Below are 14831 nucleotides of genomic sequence, written 5' to 3' on the forward strand. Positions count from 1 at the left end.
GAATATGGTGGGAGAAACACCCCACACTGGTCTCACTGGGGACCTCGGGTGGGCGGAGCTGGAGGGACACAGGTGATTAACATTCCTAACAATTCAACTACTTACAGCTGGCATGTGTTTCTTCTGTAATTTTTTAAATCCACTAAAGTAAGGAAAGGAGGAAGAACAACCCAGGCAGTCGGCCCTGAACTCACCAGGTGCTCTGGGAGGGAGTGGGAATGGGGGCCTGGGCAGGGCAGAGGCCCCAGGAAAGCCTTCTTCCCCAACAGCTGATCCCCAGCCACTGAGTGGCCCTGGGCAGATGGCTGCTCCTCTCTGGAGGTCAGGTTCCCTCCTGTGCACAGTGGAGCTGCCAGTGGCCCCATGTAAGCATGCGGCTTACTACCAAGGGCAGATGTGAGCTCCAGTCCCAGTGGCGCTTCTGGGGCCGTAGGAGCCAGACATCTAAGGGTTCCACCCTTGTCAACCCATTTTATCCCACGTCCACCCTAGGAATTAGAGACTTTACATTATCCCCCCATTTTGCAGTGGAGAAAAAAGGCACAGAATGGTTAGGTCACCTGTCTGAGCTCAACACGAGAGTGTGGCCAGAAATAAATCCCAGGCAGCCTGGCTCTGATCTGGGCTCTGGACCACCAGACTCTGCTATCTTCTGTGTCTCAGAACGTGACATCCTCTCCAGGTCTCAGTCACCTCAACTGTGAGATGGGCTTCCCAGTACTCCCCTCTTCAGTTTGCTGAAAGGGTTAAGGACATCGCGTGTGGACCTGGGAGCAGTGTTTAAAAAGTGAGAGCCTTTGTCACCTCCATTCCTCTGGGAGGAGGGAGATGAGGCCCCAGGCGCTTCTCTGGTATTAAGTTCCTGTTGAGTTGCCCAAAGCTGCACTGAGAGACAAAGCGGAGCAGGGATCCAGGCCCTGGGTCTTCCAGGAACCACAGGGTGAAGCGCCCAGGGGCCTGTGTGCCCTTCTGCGTCCCTCTGGCTTTGTCAGGGGCTCCACCCACCCACCTCACCCGGATCCACCACACCGCATCCTGTTGCAGCCCTGCCAGGGAAGGAAGCAGAGTCCGGGATCCCTGTAAGCTGCCGGGACCTCCTGCCTTCATGAAGCAAGGCCTTCCCAGCCGCTCCACCCCAGCATATAAAGGCGGCCCAGCCAGTCACGAGCTCCTAGACGTCCCTGTGCCCCATGCCCACCATGTCCCGCCCCTGCACGCTGCTCGCCTGGACCCTCCTCACCCTCCTCGGGCTCGGAGCGGCTCAAGAAGACTTGACCTCATGCGGCCCCATCGTGCCCCGGAGAGAGTGGGGGGCCCTGGCATCCACGTGCGAACGGCGCCTGAACCTGCCCGCGCGCTACGTGGTGGTGTCACACACGGCGGGAAGCCCCTGCGACACCCCGGCCTCCTGCCTGAAAGAGGTCCAGAACGTGCAGAGCTACCACGTGCGGAAACTGGGCTGGTGCGACGTGGGCTACAAGTGAGTGCGGAGGGGGCACAGGTGGAGCCGGGGCTGGAGGAGGGAAAGGTGCGCAGGCCTGGGGGGCAGTGGGACCCGGCTCTGAGCCGCCTGGCTGACAACCCTGGGCATCTTGGTATCTCCAAGTTCACCACGGAGGGCTGGACATGTGCAGGCAGCACAAAGATGTCAGGACGAGGGGACAGGGCTGACATCCAAGCTCTGCGCCCCAGGGGGAAGGGACAGACTTTGCCAACACGCACCACGGTGTCCTCAACCCTGGGGTCCCCTCAGAAAGTCTGTGCTTTGTTAGGAGGCGGACACAGGCTGGTGAAGCACAGGGCGGGGCTCCTGTCCCAGCTCTGCTCACGGTGGCCGAGACCCGGGGCAGGTCACTCACCCTCTCAGCTTCAGTCTTTTCTTCCTCCTCTGCACAGTCAACGGGATTGTGCCCACCTGGTCACTAACCAGCCAATACAGGCCAGGCTCTTAGGACACTGCCTGGCACGTAGTCAGAGCCCCAAAATGCATGGAACATGGCCATTAGACACCTGCTATGTGTCAGGCCGTGTGCCGGATGCTAGGATAGGGACACAGCCTTGAACTGATGGAGTGTAGCCCAGGGGGATTTAAAGACCAGCAGGGAGAAACAAGCAAAGTCACCCAGATGAATTCACATGGTGACAGAAGTGACAATAAAAAGGAAGAGTGGCTGAGGTGGCTCTGGGACGGGGGAGCTGAGGGAAGAGTGAGTGAGCTGGGGGTAGAGCGGGGTAAAGGCTCTGAGGCCGAGTGAGCGGGTCACCCTGAAGGACAGAGGTCGGGGTGGCTGGAGGTGGCTGGGAGGAATGAGGAAATGAGGAGGAGGGGACGGAGGGCACAGGGCCTGTGGGCCCCAGTGACGACGGTGGCTCTGCTCCGAGGAGGACGGGAGCCTGCTTAGTGTAAGGAGCTCCCTCTGGCTGCTGTGAGGCGGACAGACTCGAGAGGGCAAGGGCAGAAACAGGGTCGGGGACACTCAGATCTGCCTCTGGGGCCCACGCCCACCAGCACCCTGGCCATGGTAACAGGCTGGGCTCCAGCACACGGGTTTCCACAGCAAGAGAGCATTTGAACCCCACAGGTTTTCAGACCTCGGGAAGCACCAGCATCGCATTCCTGGAGATGCAGGTCCCCAGGTCCCTCCCTTAGAGACTGCTTCAGTGTGGCTGGGGGAGGCCGGGGAATCAGAGGACCTCACTGAGAGAAATCTAGATGCCTCCAAGGGTGTCCCCAGCTCTTCAGGCTCAAGATCTTACAATTCAAAGGCTCCAACTTCCAGATTTTGTTTCCAAGAGGCGGGCGCTCCATCTAAGAGTTTCCATGAAGTCAGAAGACCAGAGCCTGGTCCGCAGCCTCTGGCCTGAAGCCTCTTACAGAAGCAGAGAAGTCAGCCTCTCAGATTTTAGGATTCAGAGTGTGATTCAAACGTTCTGAATCCCCCTTCCTTGTCATGTCGCCTTCTCTCTCTGAGCCTCAGTTTCTTCCCCGGTACAATGGGCTCCTGACTGTACCCCCCTGGTGGTGGTGGCTGAGGTTTCAGTCAGATGTCTCCGTGTGACAAATGCACAGGGAGCACCATTTGCCTTCCAGGGGCTGGGGCTGTGGCCGGGCCATAACCACCCAGTCCTGGGGCCGGCACCACTATGGTATTTCTAGTCTCTTCAGAGCCGGATTCTGAGCGTCTGGCTTCCTAAGTGGCAGATTCAGGACCTAAGATTGGAAAGTCCCAACGTTCTGTGCGTCATTGGTGAGCTGTGAGCCAGAGGGCTGAGGAGGCAGACACTGCAGCTCCAGAAGCTGACCCCCTGGTCAATTCAATGTGCCCAGTCAGACTCGCTCAATAAGACGTGTTGGATGAGGGAGTCTGAAGGATCTGCTGCCAAGATTGGCAGATGCTGGGGCTCCAGGGTCTGGTCTGGTTGTGGTGCCAGCCCTTGAGTCCCCATCCTGTCACTCAGGGTACCCAGCACAGAGCAGGGAGCAGGAAGCAGGCTGGGGTGAGGGCAGAGGAGCTTCTTCGTGGAGAGTCTGAGAGGCAGGGGTCCCCGGGGCATGACCTTGGGTGAATCACCTCTCTTTCTAAGTCTCTGCTTCCTCAGCTTAAAGTAGAGATGATAGCAGTGCTCCCTCAGAGGACTGCATGTGAGACCCATCAAATCAAGAGTGGGACAGATCCTCCAGGGAGGCAGGAGAGAGCAAGATCAGACCATGTGGGTGGGAGTCACAGGGACCTGGGTGAAAATCCTGGCTCTGCCTCTGACCCACTGTGTGACCCTGGGCAGGTGTCTGCTCCTCTCTGATCATCTACGGAATGGAGGCAGTAGTGACTCACAGGGTTGCTGTGAAGATGGAAAAAGGTGCATGTAGAGCTGTGCTTGGCACATGGCAGGGGCCCCTGTCATTGCTATTATTGTGGAAGATCGGGGAAGAAGAGGGAGGGTGTCGGGAGGATTGTGTGTGAGTGGCAGGAACAGGGGCAGGGTGAGTGGAGGAGGGAGAGGGAGCCTCCCCCAGGAAGCCCTCCCTCACTCATCAACCCCCGACTCCCCACAGCTTCCTGATTGGAGAAGACGGGCTTGTGTATGAGGGCTGGGGCTGGAACACCCAGGGCGCCCACTCAGGTCCCACCTGGAACCCCATCTCCATCAGCATCAGCTTCAGGGGTAACTACATGGGTAAGTGAGTGTCCAGCTGTCGGGACAGGAGCGACGTGGGGCCTGGGAGACTGCAGGGCGTGGTGTGTGGTGATTCAGAGGCTCTGCCACCTACAAGCTCTGTGACCTCGGGCAGTGACTCTGCTTTTCTGAGCCTCATTTCCTCCTTTGGACAATGACCATTTTGAAGCACACGGTTCTGGTGAGGACTAGTTCTTCTTTATCAAGTTCTTAGGCGAGTCCATGGCACCTATGAATTGCTGGATAAATGGCAGCGGGTAGGAACAGGAGGTCTGGGGGCAGGTGAAGGGGAATCAGTGAGAACCTTGCCAGCCGACATTGGCTGAAAGGAACTCATCTTATCATCCCACAGCCCTGTGGGCAGGTGCCATGAGTCTCTCCTTTCACAGTGAGGAAACTGAGGCACAGAGAGGTGGAGTCACTGCCAGGGAGTGGCAGAGCCGGTTCTGGGCCCCAGCAGGCCAGCTGGGAGGGCACCATGGGAAGCCCTGCCCCACACGACCTCTGCCCTCCAGGGTGCCCCAGCCTCACTCCTGCCTCTGCCTCCCCCAGAGCGAGCGCCCCCGCAGCGAGCCCTCAGGGCGGCCCAGAGTCTGCTGGCCTGTGGCTTGGCCCGGGGAGACTTGAGCCGTGACTACGAGGTCAAAGGACACCGGGATGTGCAACAGACGCTCTCTCCAGGTGACCAGCTCTACAGAATCATCCAGACTTGGCCACACTACAGGGACTGAGGCCCTGCTATCTCCCCCACCCAGTCGGAAACCCCACTGCCTACCCTCCAATAAAGGTGCACTCACTGTGATCCCGTGTCCTGCCAGCAGCCTCCCCTCCCTCCCCGCCTCCCACAAGAGCCCAACCTCCCAGGAAGGGACGTGCTGGAAGGATGAACCGACCCCGCCCCCCACGCAGAATCCCGGGGGACGGGGGACGGAGGGGCAGTCTCCCTCTCCGGGGTCAGGGCCGCGTGTCCAGGCGATTCATGTACTCCTTCAGGGCCTTCAGAAGGGCGTCTATTTCCGCCATGTAGGCCGCCTGGTGGTCGGAGCTGTCCTCTGTGGGAGCAGGGTGGGTGTGGGGGGCTGGGAGGGGCCTGGAGCCGCGGGGAGCACAGGGGCCCAACCAACTGCGCTAGGTGACATCCCAGCCAGCTCTGGGGCAGGTGGGGGGAGATGAGGAGTCCCAGGCTCACCTTTGATGGGGACCTAGCACCCCGAACTGGCCAGGCGTCTCTGATGGTGGTCGCGTTCCACGGGGGTGGACTTCTGCTGCTGGGAGAGGCAGGAAGGGGGTCAGGAACCCTCCCTCTATTCCTGCCCCCTAAATCCTACTGGCAATTCTGAACCTAAGGACCCCAGAAATAACAAAGGCTGACACCTAAGGGGCACTTATTCTATGCAAAATATCCTCCTTGCGTCTTCAGCAGAACCCTCTGAGGCGACTACTGTAACCATCCCCATTTAACTGATAAAGAAACCGAGGTCCAGAGAGGCTAAGTAACCACCTTGAGTCACACAGGTGACAGGAAGGGGAGCCAGGTTTTAAGACCTGGCAATTTGAGGCTGGGGCATGTGCTCTGCCCAGCGTCCTCTGGCCCTGCCACCATCATACCTCCTCCCCTCCAAGGATCTCAAAACACTCTGAGTCCAGAGGCATTTCAGAGCCGCCTCTGTACCCGGACCCTCAGAATGGACCCATGGGAGAGAGGGACAGCGGCCTCTGGTGTTTCACGCTGCCCCACCTCCTCCAAGGCCTGAGGAAGGACACTCACCCTGTTGGACCCGCTCCACGTGGTGGGGCTGGGAGGCTTCCCGCGGCGGCCAGCGCTGGGGGAGGGAGGAATCAAGGCCCAGTGGGGGTCTTGGGCACCTCCTATCTCGCCCTCCTCCGTAGTTTCAAGCCTCCAGAACCCACTTTCCCTGCAAAAGACTGTTTCCAGTCTCCCCAGACACCCGTTTGGAGGCGGTCCATCCCCCAGCCCAAGCTCTACCCTCTCGGGAGGGATTCCGGGAGATCCTCCAACTCGCTGCAGGAGCTGGCGGACGAGCAGCGGCTGCGGAAACTGTCCACTAGGGGGAGAGGGACGGGGTGAGCCTCCCGCCCTCGCCGGCCCGCCCGCCCGCCCCCCGCGCTCCAGCCCAGCTACCCGAGGAGCCGCGGTTCCGGGAGCGGTTGGCGGCGTCCCCTCGGCCGGTCACGGCAGCGGGAGGCCGGGTCTGGCGAGACCAGGAGATGGACGGACCGTCCTCGCATCCTCCGCTGCCCAGCCGGTTCCGCTGCTGCTGCTGCCTGGGGAGCGGGAGGGAGACGCCCGCCTGTGCGCCCAGCTAATGTGGGGAAGGGCGATGCTGCGCCCCTGGGGGTCCCAGCCAGGGCCGGTGACCCGCCTGAGGTCACACGGCCTAAGTAGGGAAAAGCATGCGGAGTCACAGACCAAGCTGTGGGGGTGTCAGGAGAGGAGGCGAAAGTCAGGTGAGAAGCGGGAGCAGGTAGCGGGAAGGGGAGAGATGGAGCAGGTGACAGGCGATGGACACAGGTGGGAAACGGGGATAGACCAGCGCACAGGTCAGGCGGCCAGGTGAAGGGGCGGGGATGTGGGCAGGACAAGGGGAAGTGGGCGCTCACTTCATCTTGATCTCTCTCTGCTGCTTCTCCTTCGCTTTCACAAAGGCTGTGGGGTCGAAACCCGGCACGCGACCACCTAGGGCGGGGCGGGGGTGGAGAGCGGAGGAGGCGGGGTCACAGGGTCACGCCCCCACAGTCCTAGTCCGCGCCCCCTCCTCCCACGGGTAGGGGGCCGGCACACACCTGTGGGCGAGGGCGAGGGCGAGGGGCGGGCAGCGCGGCCTCGACCCCGGCCTCCGCGGCCGCTGTCCCGGGAGGAGGAGCGGGCGGCGCCGCGGCCACGCGACCTGGAGCGCTCCCGGGACGGCGAGGCCCGATCCTCCCGGGCCGCGGGCGGCACCACCGGCGGAGTCCGTCTCCTGGAGCCCAGGACCCACTGTCGGTTTCCCGCCAGCCAGGACGGCTCCTACCCCAAGCCTCTTCCCGGATCCAACCATCCCCGAACCTTCAGGTCCATCCCCCATCAACTCCCAGACATTCACGCCCTGGCACTCGACCCTCACAGACACCTTCTCCCAGGCTCCGCCCCTCTCGGAGCCCCACAGAGCCCCCAAAAGAACCCGTCAGTCACCTCCCCACATCCCAACACACCCCCTTCCCCGGACCCTTCTTCCTGAGGTCTCCGCCAGCTCCCTGAAACCCTTCCCAAGTTTTCGCCACCCACCCCCATAAATGCCAGCTGACATCAACCGGATCTCCCACCTGCCGGCCCCGCCCCCTCGCTCAACTAGACCCTCAGGCCCCGCCCCTTTCTCGTCCCCATCTCCAGGCCCAGCTCCTGATGCCGCCTCAAGCCCCGCCCATCTCCCCACAGACCCCGCCCACCGATTCCAACTGCGCATCCCAGTCCTTCCCTATGTCCCACGCAGCCCCTTAGGCCTCTCCATAATCACGGAAACAAGAAGTATTTTAAATTATTTATTTTATCATTACAAACACTGATGGAAAGCATAATAGACAGCAGTGAGTTTTTCCACCATAAAATTGTTTAAACCCATTTATTTAGCTAGAAAGTAACTTGAAGAGGCACTGGCATATTCCCCTTATGATAATTTCTCTTCCGCAAACAATTGTCTTATATCGGCAGCAAGTTGCATAAAATATTGTCTCATTCGTCTTTTGTTCTTCGGAGTCTCGATCCCTAAGAGTTCAAGGTACTTTGGGGGATCCTGGATGGCCTGATGAATGTATTAAAATCAAGTTTTGCATTCTAAACACACTCTTAAATACATACAAATGTTTGGATTGTGGAGCTCAGACTTCTGCTACTGGCGCTACGACATTTGAAGAACATTCGCTATGGAAGTTTCAAGTCGATTTCAATCGTTCCTTCCCTATTTCTCACTGTGCTTCCTTTCCCATTTTCTTCCTTTGTTCTCTGCTGCTCTCTGTTCTCTGTCTGCTCTTTTCTGCTGCTTCAGAACTTCTGCTTGCCAGGCCACACCTTCTTCCCCAGCATCAGTAGGTCCCTGCCAGGTATCTCTGTCACCTAATTCTGGAAACTGATGAATAAAAAGCATATCTTGTGTAGCTGCTCATTTACTAGAGAAATCAGGGCTACCAATTTACTAGTGAAAATTTGATGGTTCACTCTTCTCAATACTGATTTTCTGAGGGTTCCTTCTAGTTGTTCTCATGTCCTTAATTTGCCAGGTTCCAGTTGTGTATTTCGTTGTGTGGCCACATTGCCATTCCCTCCTTCAGTCTCTACACTGTGGGTGCATCTTCCTCCCGGGAAGTCCACTCTTCAACATCTATCTCCTCAGGAACTAAGAACAATCAACTGTAGTTGGCAAAGTTATTTGATCTCCACTTAATTTCCATCCTCTGCCAGAGCAGCACATTAATCCCTTTAAGAATGAGGATACTCTTGCTAGGCCAGTATGATCTTTAATTAACTGGAACTGACAGTCACGGTGGGAATTACAACCTGTCCCTCCCCCTCAGAGCTGCCCAGGGCTGTTCTCAGGTACAGGGACAGATGCTTGGGTCCACGGATTGATTTTTGAAGGTTAAGCACACCTGTGCTGCTGGGTTAACCCTTGGGTCATGGTAACACTGCTGGATTCTGTTTTTCCACAATTTGTTAGGCGTTTTTGCATCTATTTTCATGAGGGACATTGGTCTGTGATTTTTCTTTTTCTGTAATAATCTTTTTTTGTGGTTTTGGTATCTGGATTATGCTGGCCTCATAAAATAAGTTGGGAAGTATTCCCTACCTCTGTTCTCTGAAAGAGTTTGTATGAGGTTGTTGTTTCTTCTTTGAATGGTTGATAGAATTCACCAATAGAACTGTCAGGGTCTGGGAATTTACTCCACTTACAAGCCAACAAATTCTTCTGTAACTGTTTCATAAACGTTGGCAGAAGACACAAAACACCTGGGTCAGAGACAAAGGACTTTGGTACTCACAGCACATCAAAGGTATGAGCATTAGCATGTATGTTTTGGTTCCTGTTTTCCCCCCAAGTACCATGGGGCTGACACAGAGGGAGCCAGAGTCCACCATGCACGTGCATTAGGGCCATTTCCCACCTGAAGACACCGAGCTTGGGGAATCCTCCACTTTTACAGAAGCAGTGAGTGAGCCTGCTCTACCTGGGGGAAATGTTCCCTCACCCTTCAAGGCGGCTTGTTGTCAATATAACCCTAAGAAATGGGGGATCAAGAGCAGTCAGGATGAAGATTCCCGTCATGCCCGGCCAGAATACGCGGGGAGGCTAGGTTCCTGCTGTGGATACTCCACAAGTAACACGGTTGGAGCCCGGAGTTAGTCCTTTCAACAATTGGGGCCCTCCCTGAACAAACTCCAGTAACCTGGAACAAATCCCCTGAAACAGAGGCAAACAAAGCAAGAGAAAATAGGACTCGGTCACTTTTAACAAGGAAACTCACCACAAGGACATCTGGTCCAAACCAGAAGCAAAGACAGACAAACAAATCTAGAGCCTGTTTCCTTGCCACAAGAAAAATGGCCCAAGGGCCAGCAGTGCCTGGTCAGATGGAAAGTACTGGGGACAGTCCCCAGGACAAATCACCTAGGCAGCTGCTGGACTGCTGCCCAGGAAATCCCAGTTGGCCCAGGCCTGCAGAGCCACGGGCAAAGAGTCCCCTGCCTGGCTCACCAAATTGTTACCAAACCCAAACACAGTTCGTTTACCCACACATAGTAGGGCCAATAAAGAAAAAAGTGAAACACCAGTCTTGTTGCAAGGAAAGAGGTTTACTATCAAAAGGCAGCCACACGAGGAGATGGGAGTTAGAACTCAGATCCACCTTCTCAAAGGGAAAAAGGTAGGGATTTTAATCTGGGGTTTTAGATAGGGGAGGGAGAGCATATGCTGGGGTTTTAGGTAGGGGAAGGGGAGTGTGTGGCTGTGCTGGTTGGCACCTTCCCACCAGCCTGCCTTTGGCCTTGAAGACTGAATTTCTCTTCCCTTGACTGTCTGGACTTTTCTGTTTAGTTGTCATCTTCAGCCTGTGTTTGGCCTTGTGAGGCTGAATCTTGACGTCTGGACCTTGATTTCCTGGGAAACACAGCTCACTCGTATACTAAAGATGGACAGAAAGACCTGGTTAGTTTTACACAAGAGTTGATTATGCTGAGTATGCACAGCTGCAGTTAGCAAAGCTCATCTCAAAGTTTTTTGCTCTAGGAAAGATTTGTGTGTGTGTGTGTGAGGAAGATCAGCCCTGAGCTAACCTCCAATGCCAATCCTCCTCTTTTTACTGAGGAAGATTGGCCCTGGGCTAACATCAGTGCCCATCTTCCTCCACTTTATGCGGGACACCGCCACAGCATGGCTTGACAAGCGGTGCATTGGTGTGCACCGGGGGTCTGGAACCTGCAAATCCTGGGCCACCAAAGCGGAGCGCGCGCTTGACCCTATGCCACCGGCTGGCCACTAAGGAAGATTTTTTTAACTTCTTGGTGCTTGGTTTCCATCATAGTTCCACAACATTCCCCTGCCTCTTCTCTTCTCCAAGCCTTTGCTCATGCTGGTCCCTCTGCAGCGACAGCCTCTCTCTCTCTGGCTACTTGTGCCTATAGACTCAGCTCAGAGATAAAGTGCTGTGTGATCTTCGACATCAACGTAAACTCAGGAACTCTTGGCTCTTCGTTCTTCATATTATGGTTTCTATTACTGTTATTAGGAGCAAACCACTGTCATTAGGAGCAATTCACTCCCCAGGAGAGGCAGGCCCCCAGGAAAATCAAAGAACAGGACCCCTGTGAGGCTGAGGCCGCCCCGTGACTATAACATTCAGGGAAAAGCCCGCGGAGAGTGCTGAGGCCGGGGTTGGCGGGGCGAGGGTGGGGGGCACGGCGCGCCCTCTGGCGGCGGAAGGAGGGAACCGCGGAGAAGGATGGAGCATCTTTTCCCAGCGCCAAGACCAACCCCAAGGTCTGAGCTGACGATGATGCTCCCTGGGCACCTGGTACCTGTCAGGCACCACACTAATCGCGTCACCCACATGAAATATAGTATATCTGTTTTTTAAAATAGTTATTATTGTTAGGGGCCGGCCTGGTGGCGTAGCGGTTAAGTTCCCGTGCTCTGCTTTTGCCGGCGGGAGTTCGCTGGTTCCAACTCAGGGCGCAGACCAATGCACCACTCATCAGGCCATGCTGTGGCCGCATCCCACATAGAAGAGCTACATCTCTACAACTATGATGTACAACTATGTACTGGGGCTTTGGGGAGGAAAAAAAGGAAAGAAAAAGAGGAAGAATGGCAATAGATGTTAGTGCACGGCCAATCTTTCTCAAAAAAAAAAAATCAGTTCTTCCTATAAAAAAAAAATAAATAAATAAATAGAAAATAAAATAGTCATTAGTTTCTTTATTTTCTGCCTGTCTTCCCCACTAGAACGCGGGTGCAGGAACTTCTGTTTTGTTCAGGGATGAATCCCCAGCACCTACAACAGGTAGGTGGGGCACACAGTAGGTGCTCCATAAATTATGTGGAGTGGAATTAGCATCAATACTGCCCTTAGACTCAGGCCAGAGTCTCTCCCCACAGGGCAAGGGATCCCCAGGAGCAAGATGGGCCCCCGCTTCTGGACATGCTCTGGGACCTCAAGACCCCAGAATTCCCTGATCAGGCAGCCCTAGTCTCCTTCCAGAACCCTCAGGGGCCTGGTCCATGAGTCAGTGATGCAAGGAGTCAGGCGTGCACCTCTAAACCGGAGGGGCACCCTGTCTCCAAGGCTGTAGGTAAAGCTGGGCCAAGCAAGTGGGGTGCACAGGAGGCCCCATGGTGGGATGGGGGAAGGGGACTTACAAAAGCAGAGAGGTGGGCTGCGAGTTGGGAGCCTGGGCCCTGCTCTCCGGAAGCCTCCATGTTCCTGGGCAGAATTCCAAGGTGTCCGAGAATTCTAAATTCCAATGGGGTCTTCCATCCTCGGGTTCCTCTGAGGAACTTAAAAGCATGTTGGCTGCAGGATGGGGGCTGGGAGCACCTTGTGAACGGAGGTTGCCTGAGTTAACCCACGTGAGGGAGGAGACCCCTATAGGACGTCTTGGAGGGGGATGGGGGAGGAGCAGTGGGAGAGCAGTCCCCTCCCCCAATAAAGAGGAAGGAAAATGAGTGTTTATCACGTGAGTTTCCCAAATCACTGAAAGAGGGACGGATTCAACAAATGTGGGAGAAAGCTTCACTCTCTCCTCCTCACACCCCAACTGCCCAGGGTGCACCATGGTCTCTGCAGAACTGCCCAGGGTGCACCATGGTCTCTGCAGAAAAAGAAACCCACTTGAAATGGCACAGTCCACAGTCACTTGGTGTAGACTGTTTCTTTGCACACATCTTTCTATTTTGTCTTTTGAAGGAGTTCTTGTGAAGAGGGTAAATCATATCTTGTTTAGCAGCTTTAACCTTGATGTATAAGTTTTAAATATTTAGCAATAGTGTATGTAGGCCTCCATCTGTACTCTTGTCCAGGAAGATGCAAATGAGGGGCAGCCCTCCTGCCTACAACAGCCCTATGAGGGAGGGATGGTCCTTAAGTCCATGTCACAGATGGAGAAACTGAGGGTGGCTCAATATGTGATAATCAGATGTATTTATCGCCAACTATGTGCTATACAGGTGATATAATGGTGAACAAGAGGGAAAAAATGATAGCCCTTTCTTTATCTTAAAACGAGGCAATTATACATCCTGGATTATTGGGGACAGTTCCATCTATGCGTATTGACCCAGCATAATTATCAATAGGTCCCTCTGTCACTCTCAAGTATTGTGATTTGGACAATAAATTATACAATGACCCTACTTATAGACCTTAATGTATAGTAGGAGAGACAGAAATTAATCAAAGAATTACACAGGTAAGTTCACAACCACAGTTGTGATAAATACGGAGAAGGAGAGGACATGGTGTGGGGAAAGCAAATAGTGGGATGTGTCCTAGTCTGAGATATCAGAATGAGATGTCACTCTGAGAAGGTGACACTAAAGGAACAGTGACAATTAGGATGGGGTCAGTAGGGAGGATGAGCATTCCAGGTTTGGGAACGTCAAGGAAAAACATCAAGACTCTGCCTTGTGTTTTAAACTGGTCCTTGCTATGATCACCATTATTTTGACTTCTATGATTGTTAATACAACAAAGAAAACAAGTGTTTTTTGCTAATTGCAGGAGAATCTGAGGACTTTTTATACTGGCTGAATTAATTTTAACAAGACCAAATAAAGGAAGTTGGTGAGTTAAATCATTAAAAATTCAACTTGCTAAAACATACAGGGAGCAAATCTAATTTCCTCCTGTCCAAAAAGGACATAAGTAATACAGTCTCAGGATTAAAGGCAATACAACAATTACAGATTGAAGTTGCAGGAAGTGCTCACAAGGGCATGTCTCCACATTAACCTGACAAGATAAAGAATTAATAAAATTCTAACAAGAGAAGACTTCACCCCACCTGGCTATTGATTATATTCTTAGTATCTTTGAGGAATCCGATGTGTAAATATTCCTGTCTTTTTACAAAAGGCTAGCTGAGTGTTTTGTAATCTTCCAGTGAAGGTATGAAGTTGCTGAATTTCTGAAAGTTCCTCTATTTAAAACCTATACATAGTATGTCCAAAGTCCCCTGGGGTCAGGGAAGTCAAAGCATCTTCAAGGGCAGCAAGAAGGGCGGGGTGGCTGGGGACTCAGGAAGAGGGTCTCAGGAGTGAGCGAGGTGAGGCTGGGGTGGAGGCAGCCCATGCTGGCGGCCACGGTGAGGATCTTGGATTCATCCTAAGAGTCATGAGGAGCCACAGAAAAATGTGACTCACATTTGAGGGTGACATTCAGGAAAGACCTGATCATATCTGAGCTTTGGACTCACGGGTACCAGGGTGCATGCTGAAAGGTCACTGAGGAGGTGGGAGCAACATCCAGGTGCGAGGAGAAGGTGACTGGTCCAGAGTGCAGAGAGCAGAAATAGACAGGAGTGGTCTCAGTCATAAGATGTTTAGGAGGGAACAGCAACATGACTTGGGGGCAGGTTGGACGTTCATTCATTCATTCAGTAAAGACTGAGCACCTGCTATGAGCTGGGCATGGTTTGCATGCCATTTTGGGGAGAGAGTGGGGTGCACCAAGGATGATGCTCAGATGTCTGGCTTCTGTAACTGGAAGATGATCATATCGTTCCCTGACACAGGGGTCCTGGAAGGGGACCGATTTTGGAGGAGCAAAGCATGAGCCATTTGGAAATCTTGCATTTGAGGGGCTTGTGGGACATCCATTTGGAGATTTCAGGTTGACAGGTGGATACACAGATCCAGAAGTCAGCCGAGAACTCCAGGCTGGCCAGAAAAATCTGGAAATCACTCGCATTTTGGTGGTGGCTGAAGCCATGTTTTGAATAAGATCACCTGGCAGAAAAAGGGGAGCGTAATGGTCAAAGAGGGAAGAATGATCTGAAAGGGAGCACAAAGACCAGCCAGAGAAGCAGAAGTAAAATCAAGACAGTCTTATGAAACAGAACCTAAAGGAAGTGAGCATTTCAAGAAGAAGGAAGTGGTCAACTACGTCAA

General features: G+C 54.1%; 2 protein-coding genes and 1 pseudogene across 3 annotated transcripts; 1 reads left to right on the forward strand and 2 right to left on the reverse strand.

Annotated features, from left to right (window-relative positions):
• Nucleotides 1-606: 606 nt before the first annotated feature.
• LOC147912853 (peptidoglycan recognition protein 1-like) lies at nt 607-4987 on the forward strand. The gene is made up of 3 exons (XM_087421515.1): nt 607-1480; nt 4055-4176; nt 4729-4987. The coding sequence occupies exons 1-3, from the start codon at nt 1191-1193 to the stop codon at nt 4905-4907; spliced, it is 591 nt and encodes a 196-aa protein (XP_087277641.1). The 5' UTR covers nt 607-1190; the 3' UTR covers nt 4908-4987.
• A 356-nt stretch (nt 4988-5343) lies between these two features.
• LOC101390700 (uncharacterized) lies at nt 5344-6844 on the reverse strand. 2 transcript variants are annotated; one of them, XM_087421516.1, is made up of 4 exons: nt 6320-6844; nt 6164-6242; nt 5945-5999; nt 5344-5444 (listed from the first exon to the last, which is right to left on the reverse strand). In XM_087421516.1, the coding sequence occupies exons 1-4, from the start codon at nt 6424-6426 to the stop codon at nt 5362-5364; spliced, it is 324 nt and encodes a 107-aa protein (XP_087277642.1). In that variant the 5' UTR covers nt 6427-6844; the 3' UTR covers nt 5344-5361. The 2 variants fall into 2 exon arrangements, with proteins under 2 accessions (XP_087277642.1, XP_087277643.1); XM_087421517.1 differs by having other exon boundaries at nt 5347-5441.
• Nucleotides 6845-7833: 989 nt separating this feature from the next.
• LOC106803496 (receptor-binding cancer antigen expressed on SiSo cells pseudogene) lies at nt 7834-9217 on the reverse strand (annotated as a pseudogene).
• Between the last annotated feature and the right edge of the window lie 5614 nt (nt 9218-14831).

The sequence above is a fragment of the Ceratotherium simum genome, chromosome 33, assembly GCF_057802395.1.
Source record: "Ceratotherium simum simum isolate JZ-2026a chromosome 33, ASM5780239v1, whole genome shotgun sequence".
NCBI classification, from domain to species: domain Eukaryota; kingdom Metazoa; phylum Chordata; class Mammalia; order Perissodactyla; family Rhinocerotidae; genus Ceratotherium; species Ceratotherium simum.

What these genes read in the sequence shown, in the direction of transcription:
- LOC101390700 (XM_087421516.1), bottom strand. Translation starts at nt 6,426, where the DNA reads ATGCGAGGACGGTCCGTCCATCTCCTGGTCTCGCCAGACCCGGCCTCC. An exon ending in CCGGAACCGCGGCTCCTCGG is followed by an intron (nt 6,243 to 6,319) that starts GTAGCTGGGCTG and finishes CTCTCCCCCTAG; the next exon opens with TGGACAGTTTCCGCAGCCGC. An exon ending in CCGGAATCCCTCCCGAGAGG is followed by an intron (nt 6,000 to 6,163) that starts GTAGAGCTTGGG and finishes TCCCTCCCCCAG; the next exon opens with CGCTGGCCGCCGCGGGAAGC.
- LOC147912853 (XM_087421515.1), top strand. Translation starts at nt 1,191, where the DNA reads ATGCCCACCATGTCCCGCCCCTGCACGCTGCTCGCCTGGACCCTCCTC. An exon ending in TGGTGCGACGTGGGCTACAA is followed by an intron (nt 1,481 to 4,054) that starts GTGAGTGCGGAG and finishes GACTCCCCACAG; the next exon opens with CTTCCTGATTGGAGAAGACG. An exon ending in CTTCAGGGGTAACTACATGG is followed by an intron (nt 4,177 to 4,728) that starts GTAAGTGAGTGT and finishes TGCCTCCCCCAG; the next exon opens with AGCGAGCGCCCCCGCAGCGA.